The sequence below is a fragment of the Staurois parvus genome, unplaced genomic scaffold (assembly GCF_062004578.1).
Source record: "Staurois parvus isolate SC_StPar_1 unplaced genomic scaffold, SC_StPar_1.0 ptg000530l, whole genome shotgun sequence".
Taxonomy (NCBI): domain Eukaryota; kingdom Metazoa; phylum Chordata; class Amphibia; order Anura; family Ranidae; genus Staurois; species Staurois parvus.
In genome coordinates, this window is record NW_028318326.1 from 8,914,482 (window position 1) to 8,936,392 (window position 21,911).

Below are 21,911 nucleotides of genomic sequence, written 5' to 3' on the forward strand. Positions count from 1 at the left end.
AATATCATTCAATTCAGACATCTATTCTTTAATACTAGGTACAACATTAGAATTCTAATGTCTTGGTATAATAGCCCTGGCTGTGGCAAAAATAAAGCATGTTAAACCCTCTTTGGCCATCCATGGTGATCCTGGAAAGATAGAAAATAAGGGCACTTCCGGTAGTTCAGGCAATCTAGTGCCTGCAATATGTACTATAAGTCGAAATATAGCCTACCAGGATGGTCTCAAATACGGACACGACCACCACAGATGTAGAATTGTCCCAAGTTCCTTACCGCAGTGCCAACAATTAAATGGACAATTGGGTAGCATCTCTTGTATTCTGTCAGGGCATCAATACCACTTGGATACGATTTTGTAATTGCTCTTTTCTATCTGAATTGAGAGGCTTGATTTATGTTTTAAAAAATGACTTTTCCCAGTCTTCTAATGAAAGCGGGTGGCCTAAATCTCACTCCCAGTCCCCGATATACACTCACCAGCCACTTTATTAGGTACTTGCTAGTGCCAAGAAAATATCCCCCACACCATTACACTACCACCACCAGCCTGAACCATTGATAAAAGGCGGATGGATCCATTCTTTCATGTTGTTTACACCAAATTCTGACCCTACTGCTGTGTTTCTATCATCTCGAAGCAGTCTGCCCATTCTCCTCTAACATCAATAAGGCATTTTCGTCCACACAACTGCTGCTCACTGGATATTTTCTCTTTTTTGGACCATTCTCTGTAAACCCTGGAGATGGTTGTGTGTGAAAATCCCAGTAGATCAGCAGTTTTTGAAATATTCAGACCAGCCCATCTGGTACCAACACCCATGCTACATTCAAAGTCACTTAAATCCCCTTTCTTCCCCATTCTGATGCTCAGTTTGAACTTCAGCAAGTCGTCTTCATGTCTAGATGCGTAAATGCATTGAGTTGTTGCCATGTGATTGGCTGATTAGCAATTTGTGTTACCAAGCAATTGAACAGGTGTACCCAATAAAGTGGCCAATGAGTGTACATTGGATTATGAGAAAAGGCATGTTGAAAAAGTATGTCATAAATAGTAGATATTGCATGCAGTCATTTTTAGACACAAATTCTCTATAGGAGGTTTGTCTTTAGAATGTAGACCTTGTTTAGTAAGCTGACCAAAAAAATTTTGCTTTGGAAATAGCATGGCCAATTGCCTGGGCTGTGCTCCCCCGCTGTAAACTACTTCTTTTATAATTGTAGACATACTGGGGTTGATTTAGTAAAGGGAAATAGGCTGTTCACTTTGCATTGGAATTTGCTCCAGAGTTTATTAATGAGGTGAAGCTGTGCTGACTTCATTCATCCAATAATGGACAAGCAAAATTTCTCTTATGTTATTTTTTATTCTCGGAATTGGTTATTCTTTGCAAAGGGAACCTTCACTACATTCACTAAGCTCTGGTGCAAATTCCCTTGCGAATTGCAACTCCCCTAGCAAAATGAACAGCCTATTTGCCTTTAGTAACTAAACCCATACCCTCACTGTGCTCATGGGCTGTGGCGATTCAAGAGATTTTAACACCTTTATATTGGTTCTGACATTTTGACACTTCTCTACCTGTCTGAATATCTCTGGTAAAATAAAAAAAGGAATAAATACTAAGTCCATCACATATGAAAGGGGATATTCTTTTATTTGTAAATTGCAATTTGCACTTGATAATGTGTATGCAAAAATATAAATATATATGTAAATTGTTACGGTTCTGTTGATGTTTAAAAAATCCAATTAAATTAGATAAAAATATTACCATTTTTAAAAAATAAATAAAAGTGTAAACTGATGCTATTGACGACTACGACTAGATGCTTTGGGTTTATCTTTTTTTGACTTGATTGGTATAGGTTGCTTATGATTTTTTTTGGAATGTTCTACTTTTATCCACCCTCCATCATTATTAACCTTGCTTTCTTCTCCATCAACCTCTTCTGTGGTTGGCACTGGCATCCCCGGTATGTGTCGACTCTGACTTAGGCCATTTCTGTGAGGTTTATAATCATAAGTCCTTGGTTGATTTTGGGATACTGTGTAGGACTTGTAATATTTCCCACTGCTTGCTTGAGAACTCTTTCCTCCGCTTCTTTGTGCGGATGAGCTATGAGAATTTTGATGAAAATAGTTTCTCTTTGCCCTATTCCGTGTCCTCTCTCTCTCAGAGGGACTATCTGAAGCTGTACTAGAAGCACTGCTGCCTTTAGAACTATGGAGAGACAAGGAGGATAAAGTCAGTCCAAACTGGGTTGGTGATGAACTGCGTGAGTAAGTGATAGGAGTAACTTGTAACGTGGATTTCACAAGCACTCGTCTGACAGCAGCAGCGTATGATTCCTGGTTTTGAAGGTATGGTAAAATCTGTGACAGATTATTAAGGCTAGAGGACTGGGAGCGAGGTAAGCCAGCTGGATGCTGAGGAGACCTGTCCATCGCCATCTGACGCATTCTTAACATGTAGATCCACTGGTCGTCCACACCTGTGGAAAAGGAAATGCCATTAATATCATAGTGAAGGTAAGATTTATGTTTTTATTTGAATTGAAAGACAAACTTCTTGTCCCATGATGCCTTTGCAGGACAATGCAGCCAGCTCTGACTCAAGCTGTACCTTCTGGCTTGAAATTGCTGATAATGTATCAAAGTACGTTAAATGCTGTCAGATTATTGGATTTTTTTCCTGCATTTGTTACTGTATCAATAGCAACACTTTTTTGAATGTCTTTTTTGTATTATATTTATAAGCCCTTATATACATGAAATATCAACACGTTTGTCAAGAGAGGGTTATAGCTACATATTTTTAAAAGTTGATTTTTTTTGTTTTTTTAAATCAGATAAAAAATGTTCTAGAGATAGTAGTGTCATGGGTCTGTCTATAAATCAACTGGTGACACTAGTAAGACCTGCAGTTCAGGTGAATCAACTGAATGAAGAAGAGGCTCCTGTACAAAACTATAGCTGCTATTAGGCCAGGGCTGCCTATACCCCTTATTTAAATAATAGGATTATTAAGTCACGCTTTTCCAAACTTTTATCAGTTCTGGACCAGCAATAAAGCTATACTAACTGGCTTCTTTTCACATTTTACCTAAGGTGCAGATTGCCTGATAAGAAATTTTGTAAAGCTACATACAGACATGAGATAATATTTGTCCAGTCTAGACTTTTTTCAACCAGATCAAGCCAAGATCTCTTGTGTATGGGGCCTCGGAGGTGGTGGCAGTGAGCTTCTGCTGGGGAGACCAATTGGTTGGGCAGGTAAGAAAATCTATTTCGATCACCAAGATAAGCTGTGCCTACAATGTCTGCCCTTTGCTTCTCAGCCTCTTGGCTAGGATCAAGTGTACTATCTGTTCTTCTCAGTGTCCAGAAAGTGGGTGGGGTATATTAGGCAGCAAGTAAACATGTTGTCCCTGAAGTTGATGTGTCGAAAGCAGAAAAAAAGGGCAAATATAAGGATATGGGCAACTCTGACAAAGCCCAAACTGTATGGCTAGACAACCAGCTCAGAGCAACTCCAAAACTGCAGCTCTTGTAGGATGTTCTGGATTGGCAGTGGTCAGGACCTATCAAAAGTGGTCCAAAGAAGGAAAACCAGCAAACCAGGAACAGGGTCTTGGGTGGCCAAGGCTCATTGATGCATGTGGGGAGCAAAGGCTGGCCAGTGTAGTCCGATGCAATAGAAGTGCTACTGAAGTTCAAATTGCTGAAAAAGTTAATGCTGGTTCTGATAGAAAAGTGTCAGAACACAGTGCATTGCAGTTTGTTGTGTATGGGGCTGCATAGCCACAGACTGGTCAGAGTGCCAATCCTGACTCGAGTCCAAAGCTAAAAGCACCTACAGTTGGCATGTGAAAATCAGAACTGGACCACAGGAGCAATGGAAGAAGGCAGCCTTGGTTTGATGAATTCAAGAATACGAGTTTGAGATGCTGACTTGAGCTCCAAATTCTCCAGATCTCAATCCAATCGAGCATCTGTGGGATGTGCTGGAAAAACAAGTCTGATCCATGGACGACCCACCTTGCAACTTACAGGACTTAAAGGATCTGCTACTGACACTTTGGTGCCAGATACAACAGCATACCTTCAGAGGACTAGTGGAGTGCATATTTGATAGGTTATGGTGCATAGTCATAATGTTACGGTCGGTGTAAACTTTCCTAACTTAATATTTTCACATTTTTCAACAAATGCCCTGAATTATTATCCTGGGATAGGTATTTAAAGCAGACCTTACTCTTCTTACCCCCTTACTCTTCTTTCAAAAATATTGCTACTTCCCCCCTTAAATTAAATTTCAGATATATTATTTTTTGAGAATGGGAAATTACCTTTTTTTCAGCTCTCGGCCTATGTTTCTGTTATTTTCACCTAGGCAAGAATGATTTGCCCAGCTGCCCAAAGCTTCCTAGGATACTCATGTCACGCCTCCCAGGAGGCTTCGGGCCATCTACAGCACACTGCACATGCACAGCAGTATGTCATCAGGGGCCAGTTGCAAGAACCTGGAAGAGACAGCCAGCTCCTGATGACACAGGATCCAGCGTGCGGTAGCAGGTTACAGCGGGCAGCACTGGATTTGCTGGATGTATCAGTATGTGTGAACAATAATATGTGTTTTAGGGATAATCAAGGAAACCAGGTAAGAGAGGAAAGTAAAATAAAAATATTTTAGGTGGGTGAACTTCCTCTTTAACCTAACAGAACTTTATTTCTAATGAAGCTAAATACACTGCATCTGGGATGTCGCTTATAATTAACAAGTAACTCAGAACTCACAAAATAAATCATACTCTTCAGAAGTTTGGAGTGCGTTGTTTTAACTTTCAGGGAGCAACAGTGCCACTTGGTGGTAACTTGAACGTTCTCTCAGCTGTGTTCACTGGTAAATGTTTCAGTTCGCAATGTAACTAGAAAATCTGAGCTTCTGAAATGCTAAGATAAATCTGCAAGAATGATTATTTCTTTGTATTATCTGCATTCTTTATTTTTTAAATCCATTATTTTTTTCATAATGGTATTAACTGTATGTATTGAAAAGAAGGAATACTAGTAACATTACTGAATAAAGAGGAAGCTCTTTATTGGAGAAGAGACATCCTAAGTCTCATCTGCAATAAGCCACGCTAATGTGCCTACTCGCAGTCTTCTACTGAACGCACACTGAGCTGTGCATGCATTTAGCTGTGCCGGAATAACCAACTCCCTTGTGTATATGCAGGATCACATCATGCCCCGCTGGCCAGTCAGCAGGCCAAAAGCCGAGCACCTCGACCTAACCCAGAGGGAAGATGACAGCGGCCAGCAAGGGATATAACCACTGTGTTGCTGGAAGGTGGAGGTGAGTATCTTGCAGCTTTTAGTTCCACTTTAAATGGTCAGTCTATTCAAAACGGATATTTCGGGTATGGAAAGAAACTTCCGAGCTAAATTACTTATACACTTCTTACATCTCCCAGGGGTAGGATTTCACTGCTGGAATGTCTCCACCATCTCCTACCACAGAGTTTTACTTCTTTTGTTCATGACGGCGAGAGTTTAAATCCTACTGCTACAATCTCTATAATGTAACATGAATGAAAAATCCAGCAGGGAGGGGAGACCCCTCATAGGATACCTCAGGTGGTTGAATCTCAGAAGTCCTAAGATGTATTATAAGCTAGTGAGTGATTCTATCCAGAGCAGAAATATCACTTTTGGGTATATCAGCATCTCTACTATTAAATACATTTCCCAATAGAAGCTGAGTTTTTTGCAATATGACCATTTGCAAGGTCAAGTCCTCAACTGACATGTGCTGGATGAAGCCTGGAGAAAAGAGAACACTGAGCACTGTATAAATAATAGTTGGCTCTGGAAATAGGCACCAGCCTGTAACAATCACATACACTATAAATGGTTCTGGTTTATTACTCTTGTCTAAAACTGGGATTTTGAGCATTTACTACAGAGCTGGCTTAATTAAACAGCAAAGCATTTAATACAATGATGATTCTGAGAATCTTACTAGAATCATTGCTGAGCTTGCTCTCGGAGTTCAGCAGTGGCGACTTTATTGCTAGTTGGACCGACTTCACTGCGTCCTGTTTTTTCATCTTGTTCCAGTGAATTTTATGAATGTGTTTGGTAAATTTAGGAGTTCTGACATCACTCTGTTGGACAAAAAAAAAATAAACAGCTCTATAAACACTCTGCATATAAATTAACCAAAACACAACAGAGGAAGAAAATAGATACAAAGATATTGGCAATGAGATCTTTATTAGGGGGTGCTGGGCCAGCTGGCTGCAGTCCCCCCCATCACTGATTACTATGCTGCCAGCTACAGTTTTCCACATTGTCTCCTAAATGTCTGGAAGAGTCTTTATTGTATACCATAACAGCAGAACAGAAATGGATTTACACTGATGATACCTCTTGGCAAACTCAGCATGTGTAAGCTTCAAGTTTTAAAGCGAACCTGTATTATGTACATACTAGGCAATGTAACAGGTTTGCTTTAGAGGGGTCAGCATAGATGGGCTGAACTCACATTTCTGCCTCCTGTACCTGCCAATAGAGCACACTGAAATTCCTGTGAAAGTTTCAAACATCTAAAGCCCTGAAAGGTTTGACTATCAACTGATCAGTCACCCAGCACTAAAGTATGGGAAAGTATGGGGAAGCAGGGAAGGAGCAACGTGTTCTCCAATTTGAAGGCTGAATGCAAATACTGATTTGATGTTGTCCATTTAATTCAATCAGGTATCTCAAGGTCTCAAAAGATCAGTAGGTGACCTGAGGGTACTATTCGCCCACCATTGCCATTAGTAAACTATGTTTATTATTATTATTACAGGTATTTATACAGTGCTGCCAATTTACGCAGAGCTTTACACATATATTGTACATTTACATCAGTCCCTACCCTCAAGGAGCTTACAATCTAAGATCGTTAACTCAAATTCATACACACACACACTAGGGCCAATTTAGACAGGAGCCAATTAAACAGCATGTCTTTAGAGTGTGGGAGGAAACCGCAGAACCTAGAGGAAATCCTAGAACCCGGAGGAAACCCACACAGGTACAGGCAGAACATGCAAAGTCCGTGCAGGTAATGCCATAGCTGGGATACAAACCATTGAACCTAGTGGTGCTAGGTCTAGGTGGAACTTCTAACCACTTAGCCATTGTTTCTATATATTGTGCCATATATAAAAGTCACCTATGTCCAGAGCAATTTTCTATAAACAATAGTACATGATATAGTTGCATTATATAAGCAAGTGGTATATAGTGCCTTAAAAAAGTATTCATACCCTTTGAGATTTTCCACATTTTGTCATGTTACAACCAAAAATGTAAATGTATTTTATTGAGATTTTATATGATAGACCAACACAAAGTGGCACATAATTGTGAAGTGAAAGGAAAGTGATAATTGGTTTTTCAAATTTTTTGACAAATAAATATCTGAAAAGTGTGGCGTGCATTTGTATTCATCCCCTTTACTCTGATACCCCTTACTAAAAACTAGTGGAACCAATTGCCTTCAGAAGTCACCTAATTAGTAAATAGAGTTCACCTGTGCGTAATTTTATCTCAGTATAAATGCAACTGTTCTGTGAAACCCTCAGAAGTTTTTAGAGAACAATATTGAACAAACAGCATCATAAAGGCCAAGGAACACAGCAGACATGTCAGGGATAAAGTTGTGGAGAGGTTTAAAGCAGGGATAGGTTTTAAAAAAATATACCAAGCTTTGAACATCTCACGGACCACTGTTCAATCCATCATCCGAAAATGGAAAGAGTATGGCAGAAATGAAAACCTATCAAGACATGGCCATCCACCTAAATTGACAGGCTGGGCAAGGAGAGCATTAATCAGAAAAGCAGCCAGGGAGACCATGGTAACTCTGGAGGAGCTGCAGAGATCCACTGCTCAGGTGGGCGAATCTGTCCAGAGGACAACAATTAGTCATGCACTCCACAAATCTGGACTTTATGGAAGAGTGGCAAGAAGAAAGCCATAAGAAGTCCCGTTTGCAGTTTGTGAGAAGCCATGTGGGGGACACAGCAAACATGTGGAAGAAGGTGCTCTGGTCAGATGAGGCCAAAATTTTACTTTTTGGCCTAAAAGCAAAATGCTACGTGTGGCAGAAAACTAACACTGCACATCACCCTGAATACAACATCCCCACCGTGAAACATGGACAGGGAAGCTGGTCAGAGTTGATGGGAAGATGGATAGAGCCAAATATAGGGCAATCTTAGAAGACAACCTGTTAGAATATGCAAAAGACTTGAGACTGGGGCGGAGGTTCACCTTCCAGCAGGACAACGACCCTAAACATACAGCCAGAGCTACAATGGAATGGTTTAGATCAAGGCATATTCATGTGTTAGAATTGCCCAGTCAAAGTCCAGACCTAAATCCAATTGAAAATCTGTGTCAAGACTTGAAAATTTCTGTTCACAGACGCTCTCCTTCCAATCTGACAGAGCTTGAGCTATTTTGCAAAGAAGAATGGGCAAACATTTTACTCTCTAGATGTGCAAAGCTGAGACATCCCCAAAAAGACTTGCAGCTGTAATTGCAGCGAAAGGTGGTTCTACAAAGTATTGACTCCAGGGAGGCTGAATACAAATGCACGCTACACTTTTCACATATTACTTCTAAAAAATGTTTGAAAACCATTTCTCATTTTTCTTCCACTTCACAATGTGCCACTTTGTGCTGGTCTATCACATAAAGTCCCAATCAAATACATTCACGTTTCTGGTTGTAACATGATAAAATGTGGAAAATGTCAAGGGGTATGAATACTTTTTCAAGGCACTGTATAAGCATGCAGTTTATTAATTAATGGTCTGCATTGTCTATGGACCTCTGTGCAGGCTAGTGATAGATCTACATATAAATGATACAGCATGCTGACATTCTGGTTTGTACGTGCTCAGCAGTAACTGAATGGGTTTGAAAAAAAACATGGAGCCTTCTTCATAGATGGGAATTACCATCAAGCAAGCCAGAGGCAGATCCAGCAAAAAGCTCACATTATATAACAACAACTATAGGTTACTGCATGATGAATAAGACAGAAAGACCTAAGGTGATCTTATCAATTTACAAAGCCCAGGCTTAGGAAACAGATCCACTCACCACACATGAACAACGGAAACCTCTGGCTGCCGTACGTTAGAACTCACATTGCTGTAAACCTCTGACTTTTGTACTAATGCTATATATCCTACATAGCATCAAAGGCTCACTGACTGCTATCACTTGTTGGCTGGAATTACTAATAAGGTACAGGTATAATGAGCTGTATGCAGGGTTCTCATTTGTGAAAATATGTTTCTTTCAAGACAGAAATAACATTGCAGCTTATTCTAACAGTTCAGGGGTCAGCAACCTTTTCCACATTAAGTGTTGTAGTCACAAACAGACAACCAGCATGCCAGTGACTGCACTGTAGTCTTCATTTGTTTTCATTTCTTGCACTCATACCTGTACTGCTAATGGCAAGTTCAATTCATTAATTACTACATAATGTATGCACTTCAGACCTCAGATTGTCCCCAGTGTATGTACGTTAGATATCAGTTCCACCCAGGGGCGGACTGACCATTTGGAAACTCAGGCACTGCCCGAGGGCCCGGGGTCAGTAGGGGGCCCCATGAGATGCCCCTGGTACCTTTTTCATAGGTTTTTTTGAGTAAGGGCAAGGACACAGGGGCCCCATGATCCCCTATTGCCCGGGGGCCCCATGAGTTGTTAGTCTGCCCCTGGTTCCACCCCAGTGCATGCACTTCAGATCTCAAATCCACTCCAATGCATGCACTTCAGATCTCAGATCAGCCCCAGTGCATGCACTATAGGCCTCAGATCAGCTGCATTGCATGAACTATAGGCCTCAGATCAGCCCCAGTGCATGCACTTCAGACCTCATATCAGCTCGGATGCATGGACTTCAGATCTCAGATCAGCCCAAATTCATGGACTTCAGACCTCAGATCAGCCCCAGTGCATGCACTATAGGCCTGAGATCAGCCTCAATGCATGTACTTCAGATCTCAGTTCAGCCTTAGTAAAAAACTTTAAACCTCAGATCAACCCAAAAACATTCACTTCAGACCTCATATCAGCCCCGATGCATGAACTTCAGATCAGCCCTAGTGAATAAGCTTTAGACCTCAGATTAGCCCCAGTGCATGCACTTCAGATCTCAGTTCAGCCCCAGTGAATAAACTTTAGACTTCAGATCAACCCCGCTGCATGCACATCAGGCCTCAGATCACCCCCAGTGCATGCACTTTGGGCTTCAGATAGGCATCAGTGCATGCACTTCAGGCCTCAGATCAGCCTCAATGAATAAACGTTACACTTCAGATCAGCCCTGATGCATAAATTTCAGACCTCAGATCAGCCCTGTACCTTTATTGCAAATTTCAGACCTCAGATCAGCCCTGTACCTTTATTGCAAATTTCAGACCTCAGATCAGCCCTGTACCTTTATTGCAAATTTCAGACCTCAGATCAGCCCTGTACCTTTATTGCAAATTTCAGACCTCAAATCAGCCTTGTACCTTTATTGTAAATTTCAGACCTCAGATCAGCCTATAGGAATATATGTTACATAGTTAGTCTGGCTGAAAAAAGACAAAAGTCCATCCAGTTCAACCACATAAAAAAAAAAGTTATAATCCTATACCCACAGTTGAAGACCTAAGACCTTTTATTGTATATACTAGCAATTACCTCATATGTTACAGTGCACTCCACCGATTCATCTTCAGCTATCCCAACAATCCATTTCTCCATTACAAATGGTGGCTGCAGGGGAAATAAACATAACATATTAAAAAAAAAAAATTGGTGGGTACATATACAAAACTGCAAAAAAAAAAAAAAAAGTAAATGTGTTAACCACTTCCTGCCCAGTCTATTGAAAAATGACGGCCGGGCAGCACTTTCGTCATTCCAGGTGGATGTCATATGACATCCTCCCAGAGCGTGGTGCAATCTGACACCGGCTGTGTCCACTGGACCCAGTCGATGGCAGATCACTGTACCGGGCCGAGGCTGATACCAAGTGATTGCTGTGACCAATCACAGCAGATCACATGGCAATTGCAACAAAATATTTGAATTTAATAGCTCATCAGAGTTTCAACTTTAGATGCAGTGTAAGTGCCCCACAGGCAAGAATTTATTTGGCCTTTGCATTTTTTTTCTGCAAGAAGCTGCCTATGCTGCTTTTATCCTAGAAATGCAAAACTTCTGTGTGGACTCCAGCTGTCTATACAAAAAAGCAGAGGCTGCCTACTCCAAGAGACAGTGGAAGCTAGGCAGCCATAATCACAATATTAAAGTATGGCACAGCAAGAATGTAAAATTTGAAAGTTATATTAAATTATTTTAAGATCAGTCACCAAAGTAATGACTAATGATCTGTGCTCATTGGAAATATATTTCACCCTTAAATATGTACACAATTTTATCAATTCAGGACTGCAATACACCCAATACAACAGGGACATACTGTAGCTATGCAGATGAATTAAGGCGTGAGACGTTTTACAGCACACAGAGGCTCCAGACATTTTTAGTTATGACACTTTCATGCCTTTTCAAAAGATGAAAATAATTAGAATTTTAACATATTGTTACACTGTACAATACGCTAAGTATATTGTGTTAAAAAAAGAATAGAAAATGGGATTACAGAAAATGTGTTATAAGCTCAGTGGGGATAATGTGCTGGCTTTTAACATCACTTACTTTAGTCATCCTCAGCACCTCGGATTCTGCCTGACTTCTGCTGAATGTCACGTCCTTTATGTACGTTATAGCAATTTCATCTCCATCTAACTCAATGTACATTTTCCATTTGCAGTCCTGAGATTAAGAGAGACCATTTTAATTTGGAAACAAGAAAATAGCATCTTTTATTTCTCAATAGCCTTCTATATATAGAGCTAACACAATGCAACAGAAAGACACAAGGCTTACTACATTTAGCGCCTGTAATAGATTGTTCCATTGTATTATACAAGTTACACAAAGGATTCTGTGTATTAATTGGCTATAACTGGTCTTATGCTGATATGACTTGACCAGGAATACTTTTAGGAGGCATATTCATAAAAATGAATAGAATTTAATATTATTATTATACAGTATTTATATAGCGCCAGAAAGGTTTTCTCAGTGCTGTACATTATAGTGGGGGACAGTACGAGACAATACAGTAACAAAACAATACACCAGGGGTTCGAGGACCCTGCTCTTTCGAGCTTACAATCTAGGAGGGAGGGGAAAGTGGTACAGGAGGAAGTGGCTGTGGGGGATGGAGTGGTAGGAGGGGTGGAGGAGATCGGTTTCCCTGAAGAGATGGGTTTTCAGGGTGCGCCTAAAGGTGAGGAGGGTAGGTGACAGTCTGATGGATTGGGGTAGTGAGTTCCAGAGGATGGGGGAAGTCCTAGAGAGGTCTTGCAGTTGGGCGTGGGAGGTGGAGACCAGGGAGCTAGAAAGTAGGAGGTCTTGTGAGGAGCGAAGATTATGAGTAGGGTGGTATTTGGGTATCAGGTCAGTGAGGTAGTTTGGGGCAGCGTTGTAAATGGCTATGTATGTCAGTGTTAGTAGTTTGAATTTAATGCGTTGGGCGATCGGGAGCCAGTGGAGGGAATGACAGAGGGGGGTGGCAGAAGAATAAAGTGCAATGAAAGTGAAATGTTATCCAGCAGCTGCCCCAGTTACTCACCTACCCACTGAAGGTATAACAGTAAGTGTCACTGGGTACCAGCAGCAATTTATGACATATGTTAATTAGGTTTTTAGACAATAATCCTCATTTGCATTGTGCCACATGTGCAGCAAATGTACCCTTAGGACATGGTACCATATCAAATGTATCTGCTCTCTCTAGGAACCAATGGTGAACCACTGAAAATATCAATGAATCAATCACCGGGGAATTACTAGCCAGTAAATCTAACATTGACCATGGAACACTATATGACCAAAAGTTTGTAGACACCTGACTATTAGAGATGAACTGGGGTGTCCTCCGAACTCAACTCTATCTGAACTTCCACTTTGCGATCCTTTGAGGTGCAATCAGCTGTGGGCTGGGTCAATACCATCCCAGCAGCATGTGTAAAGAAATTGTTGGAATGCTAGTGATGTCAGTGCCCCTATTTATCATTATTATACATAATTTATATAGCACCAACAGTTTGCACAAACAGTACAGTTAAAATACAATTCACTAGAGGAGAAGTCAGAAGGCCCTGCTCATTAGTTCTTACAATTTAAACGGGGAGGGTCAAGTGATACAAAAGGTAAGAACTGTGGGGGATGAGTTGAAAATACATGAACAGTTGTTAGGTGGAGACAGGATAGGCTTCTCTGAAGAGAAAACCTTTCAGGGATCGCCCAAAAGTGGACAGAGTAGGAGTCGAACAGACTGGGGTAGGGAATTCCATAGGATGGGAGAGACTCAGGAGAAGTCCTAGAGGCGAGCATGGGAACTAAAGAGCAGGAGGTCTTGGGAGGAACGAAGAGAGTGATTAGGCTGGTAATTTGATACTAGGTTAGTGATATAACTGGGGGCCGAGTTGTGGAGGGCTTTGTAAGTTGTTAGTATATTGAATTTAATTCATTGGGTGAGTGGCAGCCAATGGAGGGAATGACAGAGAGGGGTAGCAGATACTGAACGGATGGTAAGGTGGATGAGTCTGGCCGCAGCATTCATGATGGACTGGAGGGGGGATAGCCTAAAGGTAAGCCAATAAGGAAGGAGCTTCAGTAGTCGAGGCGAGAGATAACCTAGGCGTGAATTAGAAGCTTTTTTGGCGTCATTGGTTAGGAGGAGGTGTATTTTGGAGATGTTATGGAGGTTGAGATGGCAAACTTTGGAAAGTGATTGGATGTGGGGCCGAAAGGAGAGTTCAGAGTCCAGGATTACACCTAGCACCCTGGCATGCAGGGACGGGTTGATGGTTGTGCTATTGATCTTGACAGAGAAAAGTCAGGGGAAGGGGCATGTGGGGGAGGAAATATTAGGAGCTTGGTTTTGGATAGACTGAGTTTGAGGAAGTGGTGACATGTCCTATAAAGACACATGCCTGATATCCATTACCATTTACCACCAAATAAAAGCTCAACTTGTCCTGAAAAAAACCCAAATACACCTGTAGTTGTGATGATATGTAGGTTTTTACTAACACAGATCAAAGTTGCGAAATTGTGCTTAGGCATTAACATTTGTTTTACCCTTAGGCGCAAAGGGGTTAAACAGACTCAGATAAGCAGATACCAAACACATCTGTGGCGGACTGACCATTTGGAAACTTGGGCACTGCCCGGGGGCCCAGGGTCAATAGGGGGCCCCATGAGATGCCCCTGGTACCTTTTTCATAGTTTTTTTGAGTTTGGGCAAGGACACAGGCCCCGTGAGTTGTCAGTCCGCCCCTGCATCTGTAACATGATTTACTGCTTGGAACTGTTTCAGGGCTGTTGGAAAAGTACAGCAAAGGAATTTCCATTAACACTGGCTCAACCTGCGCTTCTGAAACTGGTCTTGTAGGCCTGCTGGGTCTCTCCCACATCTCTGCTCTGGACATAAGCTATGTGCAGTACAGTGATGATGTCACTACTACATTTACAAGGTAATACCTGTAAATAAAAAGGCATTTGGTTCACACACACACAAAGTGTATTTATATCCTTTGTGATCATGAAGAATGTGTTTCAATTCTTTTGTGCCCAGAGCTGAGCTTTAACCTTACCCCAAATGACATGCAAGAACCTACTCAAGACAGCTGTAGACCAACACAAGGCTTAATTAAGTTTCTTTGCTGACTAACAAGGTTGAGCACGGGATATTTTCTGCAATTTGTATATAGTTAATTGCCCCTCCAACTGTGTAACTTCCTAATTGGTTAAAATTGATTGAGCACTCATCGTTTTGTCTTTTTGCTTCAACACAAAGTAATATTTCAGATTGTAAAACTTAGATGTCTACAAGTATTAAGAGTAAGTGGACATAGATTTTAAAATGAAAGTACTTTTTTCTCTTCTTTTGATGATACTAATTAAGCATTTATTATTGAGAGCATCCCAAAGGCTCAGCGCACAAAAATTGACTGACTTTCCAATAAAGACGGCTAGCACTGCCTGCATGCTTGTTTACAACCTGTACAAACCATGTCATTAAAATATGTTTATCTATACTGCAAGAGGACATCTCATTTCTGAATCATTCAGCTGTGTGTGCATTCTGACCTCCACTTATCTTAAAGTGGTTCTAAAGGCTCAAGGTGTTTTACCTTTATGCATTCTATGCATGAAGATAAAAAACCTTCAGTGTGCAGTGCCCCCCCCCCAGGTCCCCCAATTCTTACTGGAGTCTGTCCTGATCCAGCGATGTGCACAATAGCCTCGGCTGTATGGTGACTCTCCATCCTCATTGGCTCCCGCTGCTGTCAATAACAGTCAGTGAGCCAATAAGGAGAGAGAGTGGGGGGCAAACCGCAGCTCTATGCATTTTATGGTGCCCCCAGGGCAAGCAGCTTTCTCTGAGGGCACTGCTCGAGGGAGAGGAGCCGGCAAAGGACCCAAAAAGAAAAGCATTGGGGCAGCTGTGTGCAAAACTACTGCACAGAGAAGGTAAGTATAACATGTTTGTTATTTTATAAAAAAACAAAAGAGCTTTGGTATCACTTTAAAGTGATATTAAAGGCAAGATAACAAACATGTTATACTTACCAGCTCTGTGCAGTGGTTTTGCACAGAGCAGCCCAGATCCTCCTCCTCTCGGATCCCCTACCGATGCTTCTGGCCGTACCTCCTGCCACGTGCCCCCAGAGCAAGCAGCTTGCTATGGGGGCACCAAAGCAGGCTCACTCCAGAGCTCCTGCTCTGCTTGTCCATTCACACACAAAGCCATGCCTTGACCCCGCTCACTCTATCTCCTCATTGGCTCACAGGCTGTGATTGACAGCAGTGGGAGCCAATGGTTCCTACTGCTGTCTCAGCCAATGAGAAGGGAGAGTCACTGGAGAGCTGAGGCTCTTGTGCACTTCGCTGAATCAGAATGGGGCTCAGGTAAGTATTAGGGGGGCTGCTGCACATAGATGTTTTACTTTCATTTAAAATTCATGAGGACTAGTTCACACCAAATGCAGTCCAGTGCATTTTTTTTCTGCATCAAAAATGCATGCACAGTGTTTTCCATGTATTCCTATGGCCCTAGTTCACCCTAATGCAGTGAGTTAAAGTCAATTTCTGATGCAGAAAAAAAGTAAGTTTTTCTGCACAGAACTGTACTGGAGCATAGCAAACTGCATAAAAAAAGGACCGAAATGGAGTGTGGTGTGAACTGTAAGCAAAAACGTATTCGGAATGCATCCGGAGTGCGTTTTTGTGAACTGGCCCTAAAGGTTAAAAACCGTGAGCCCTTACAACCACTTTAAACAGCAAAATCCTGAATAAGTACTACACATACTAAGATATATGAAAAAACTATACCTTCCCTTTAATTGTCCATTTGATTCAAATAAAACCTGTTCCATCTAATTGTACATCTTTACACAGGGTTTAGTGGTGAAAATATTGAACAATTTGACTTCCTCATGAGTTAACGTTTTGTAGCCATTAATATTTCCTAAGCCACAATGACTCTCGTCAGATTCACAGAGAGATAATATGATTCCAGGAGTGTGCTAGGGGGCCCCAGAGATTTACCAAGAAGCGACTCACGGGGCCCACTTATTTTCAAATGGATTGGCCTTAATGGCTTTTGTAGGATTGGGATTGAGCTGATCAAAGATCTAAAAATCCAATGCGGTTTACAATACAATTCTCCTGGGGTAAATTATGGTTTATTCTCAATAAGTGATAGGAAACCATTACTGTACTCTTGTTACAAGATACTCTAAACTATTGAATTAAATCCCATAATATCAATCCTTCTGTAGTAAAGCGTGCAATGATTGTGAATAATTAGGGAAAAAGTACATGTGAACCTTTCCTACTACTTTCATTACAAGAACTACAAAAAATTTAATTTGCCATAAAAAACAACTGAGTAAACTGAAATGAAAACAATACACGTGGAAGAAGAACATTTAATCATTTTCATAGTTAACAAATAGTAAGTCGATATATGGTCATGGGTCAGCAGATTTCCTTATTTGCCTGTGAGGCATGCAAAGCATTGATCAACAATTAATTTCAAGCATGTGAGCTATAGAAGCTTAAAGATGTGATGGATTAATCTAGCATAAAAATGCACAATGTGCTATGAATAATGATTTTCACAATGCTGAATGACTCTGTCATCTGAAAATAAAAAGAAAGAAATTACATCCAGTGAGATGCGATGTAGGTTTTTGTTTGACATCTGATTATCAGTTGGTAGTTTAAAATGAAGAAGTGAAGCGTATTATGGTGAATTTAGAGTTTTTCCTGAATTACAATTATTATTTGCTGAATTAATGGATCCGACCTACAAATGCAAAATTAGGGCTCTTTCAGACTGGTGGCTGGGGGGCAGTAAAAACAGACGGCTTAGCCATGGTTTTACTACCTCCTGGCTGCCCACCCAAACTGTAAAAATACACCTGGACATGGCTGTGCTCATGCTGTGGCTGCAATGCTTTGTTTCATGGCATTCTTAACTTGGGGGGCAGAGTTTGACAAGTGACACCGCCTTTCAAACTTGCCCACTGAATTTAACGGAGCCACATCGCAGCTCAGCTCGCAGTTGCAGCGGAGTTCAGCAATGTAAAATTGCCACAGATCGCTTTTCAGAGGGCAGTAAGCAGTACTGCAAGTCTGGAAGAAGCCTTATTGTGTGGAAGTGGTAGTCCAGCCCAAACTTTCATTTTTAGTTTTGGATGGCATGAGGAATGGTTAGAACTGTTGGAGTTTTTTCTACTTTTTGGGGCTGTGTTAAAGACTTGTCTCCTCATTCAGGGCTTGTGTTTATGGGCGTTGTTTTCCTGCGAAACATACACCTAGCACCAGTCAGAAGGTTCCCATTGACTTTGGTAGAGTAGTGTAAATGACAGTTCAAAGGCTGTATTTAATCAATCGACTGTATACATTAAAGTATCCACCCAAAATCCAACCTTCTTGATGTGTTTCAGTACTCCTGGCTTGTTCACTAGAATACGGGAAGGGTAGGGGACTTCCCCAATCCTTGTGAACAAGCCAGGAGTGGTGGAACGTGTCAAGGAAGGTTGGTTTTTGGGTGGGGACATTACTGTATGCAGTTAATTATTACAAAAGTACTGCAAGAGCAGCAAAGTGAAGTGCAGCTGACTTTCCTTCATATTCTTAGTGGAGATGGAAATGGCCAGCAACTGAGATTTCCATGTATAAGAGACCAGTCTTGAGCACAACTATGGATCTGTGTGTTTCAGTTCAATGGCTGTATTTGACCTGCTTTGCAGTAGGTTTCTTCGGAAGCAGCAGGTCCTACTGAGGTGAGTTTGGATTGTGAGCAGGGCAGGTCAAATTAAGCATTTTCTTGTAAAACGTTGCAGTTTGCATTGAAGCAGCATTGCGTTCACATGGAAAGCCTGTGTTTAACTGAACCCTTGTCAACACAAATCCTTGCACTCACAGTGCCAATAACTTTACTAGGCAAGAAGTAATGGAAAGTGTACAGCAACTAAAAGCTGATGGGGTTTCTAGCTTTCCCTAATCTAATAAGGCTACATTCACATGTCCTAGATGACCATGGTACGGAAAGTATACCTGAGGCTGGGATCGGTGGCTGCTGCTCAGCCCGCTCACATGAATGGCAGGCTGGAGAGTACTGGGGCTGTCCACAGCTGTATGCATGTATCCACACATTCAGCGGTCACCTGTAATTAGGGACCGATCCCTGTGCCTGTGTGGGTTTCCTCGGGGTACTCTGGTTTCCTCCGACACTCCAAAGACATACTGGTAGATTAATTGGCTCCTGTCTAAATTGGCCCTAGTATGTGTATGTATGAATGAATGTGAGTTAGGGACCTTAGATTGTACACCCCTTGATGGTTAGGGACTTATGTGAATGTACAATAAATATATGTAAAGAGCTGCGTAAATTGACGGCGCTATATAGGTACCTGAAATAATAATGTCTGCCCCTGGAGGCAAGCTATCTGTGCCCAGGGGAGGTCATCTGTCCCTAAGTGCAGGTAACCCCTGGATGTACAGATAAACATGGATACATGGATACATGTTTATGATATGCTGCCCCTGTCACCGCCTCCTCGCCGCTGATTGGCCACTGGAACTGTAGCTCAGGAGAGGCACACAGGCAGCCAATCACCGGCGAGGAGGTGGAGCTTGGAGAGGAGGAGCCGAGCGGCAGCGCGCGGAGATCAAAGAAGATCGAGGGAGCTGCAGGAGCGAGTGAAGAGAGCGGCCAGAGAAGGAAGACAGCTGACAGGTAAGTGCAAATTTTGCTGCTGCAGCCAGGTATGCAGGTTGTAGATGGGAGAGGGAGAGAGCGAGCCCAGGCTGGAGCAGGGGTCAGCAAGGTAAGTATCATTGGTGTCAGTGGGAGGAATAGTGCCCCATCATTGGTGTCACTAATACCAACGATGGGGCACTATTCCTCCCCCCACTGACACCAACGATGAGACACTATTCCTCCCCCCACTGACACCAACGATGAGACACTATTCCTCCCCTCACTGACACCAACGATGGGGCACTATTCCTCCCCCCACTGACACCAACGATGGGGCACTATTCCTCCCCCCACTGACACCAACGATGGGGCACTATTCCTCCCCCCACTGACAACAACGATGGGGCACTATTCCTCCCCCCACTGACACCAACGATGGAGCACTATTCCTCCCCCCACTGACACCAACGATGGGGCACTATTCTTCCCCCCACTGACACCAACGATGGGGCACTATTCCTCCCCCCACTGACACCAACGATGGGGCACTATTCCTCCCCCCACTGACACCAACGATGGGGCACTATTCCTCCCCCCACTGACACCAACGATGGGGCACTATTCCTCCCCCCACTGACACCAACGATGGGGCACTATTCCTCCCCCTGGCACCCACAATGGGGCACTATTCCTCCCACTGACGCCAATGATGGGGCACTATTCCTCCCACTGACGCCAATGATTGGGCACTATTCCTCCCACTGACGCCAATGATGGGGCACTATTCCTCCCACTGACACCAATGATGGGGCACTATTCCTCCCACTGACACCAATGATGGGGCACTATTCCTCCCACTGATACCAATGATGGGACACTATTCCTCCCACTGATGCCAATGATGGGGCACTATTCCTCCCACTGATGCCAATGATGGGGCACTATTCCTCCCACTGACGCCAATGATGGGGCACTATTCCTCCCACTGATGCCAATGATTGTACACTATTCCTCCCACTGACACCAATGATGGGGCACTATTCCTCCCACTGACACCAATGATGGGGCACTATTCCTCCCACTGACACCAATGATGGGGCACTATTCCTCCCACTGACACCAATGATGGGGCACTATTCCTCCCACTGACACCAATGATGGGGCACTATTCCTCCCACTGATACCAATGATGGGACACTCATCCTCCCACTGACGCCAATGATGGGGCACTATTCCTCCCACTGATGCCAATGATGGGGCACTATTCCTCCCACTGACACCAATGATGGGGCACTATTCCTCCCACTGATACCAATGATGGGGCACTATTCCTTCCCCTGTTACCAATGATGGGGCGCTATTCCTCCCACTGATGCCAATGATGGGGCACTATTCCTCCCACTGATGCCAATGATGGGGCACTATTCCTCCCACTGATGCCAATGATGGGGCACTATTCCCCCCACTGATGCCAATGATGGGGCACTATTCCTCCCACTGATGCCAATGATGGGGCACTATTCCTCCCACTGATGCCAATGATGGGGCACTATTCCTCCCACTGACGCCAATGATGGGGCACTATTCCTCCCACTGACGCCAATGATGGGGCACTATTCCTCCCACTGACGCCAATGATGGGGCACTATTCCTCCCACTGACGCCAATGATGGGGCACTATTCCTCCCACTGACGCCAATGATGGGGCACTATTCCTCCCACTGACGCCAATGATGGGGCACTATTCCTTCCACTGACGCCAATGATGGGGCACTATTCCTCCCACTGACACCAATGGTGGGGCACTATTCCTCCCACTGATACCATTGATGGGGCACTATTCCTCCCAATGACACCAATGATGGGGCACTATTCCTCCCACTGATACCAATGATGGGGCACTATTCCCCCCACTGATACCAATGATGGGGCACTATTCCCCCCACTGACACCAATGATGGGGCACTATTCCTCCCACTGACACTATTGATGGGGCACTATTCCTCCCACTGACACTAATGATGGGGCACTATTCCTCCCACTGACACCAATGATGGGACACTATTCCTCCCACTGACACCAACGATGGGGCACTATTCCTCCCACTGACACCAACGATGGGGCACTATTCCTCCCACTGACACCAACGATGGGGAACTATTCCTCCCACTGATACCAACGATGGGACACTATTCCTCCCACTGACACCAATGATGGGGCACTATTCCTCCCACTGACACCAACGATGGGGAACTATTCCTCCCACTGATACCAACGATGGGGCACTATTCCTCCCACTGATACCAACGATGGGGCACTATTCCTCCCACTGACACCAACGATGGGGCACTATTCCTCCCACTGATACCAACGATGGGACACTACTCATCCCACTGACATCAGTGATGGGGCGCTAGTCCTCCCACTGCAAAATTACAGTTATGAAGTAGCAACGAAAATAATTTTATGGTTGGGGGTCACCACA

The 21,911-nt window shown here is 43.0% G+C and overlaps 1 protein-coding gene across 4 annotated transcripts in view; it reads right to left on the minus strand.

Moving 5' to 3' along the window:
- Positions 1-1,641: 1,641 nt before the first annotated feature.
- The window catches only part of MAP3K20 (mitogen-activated protein kinase kinase kinase 20), a 243,589-nt gene continuing 223,319 nt past the window's right edge, over positions 1,642-21,911 (minus strand). For all 4 annotated transcript variants that reach the window (XM_089690496.1, XM_089690494.1, XM_089690497.1 and 1 more), the window contains exons 17-20: positions 11,794-11,910; positions 10,771-10,845; positions 6,032-6,176; positions 1,642-2,498 (exon numbers count right to left, since the gene is read on the minus strand). In XM_089690496.1, the coding sequence (XP_089546622.1) occupies positions 1,813-2,498; positions 6,032-6,176; positions 10,771-10,845; positions 11,794-11,910 (1,023 nt within the window). In that variant the 3' untranslated portion in view covers positions 1,642-1,812. The remainder of the gene's footprint in view (positions 2,499-6,031; positions 6,177-10,770; positions 10,846-11,793; positions 11,911-21,911) is intronic.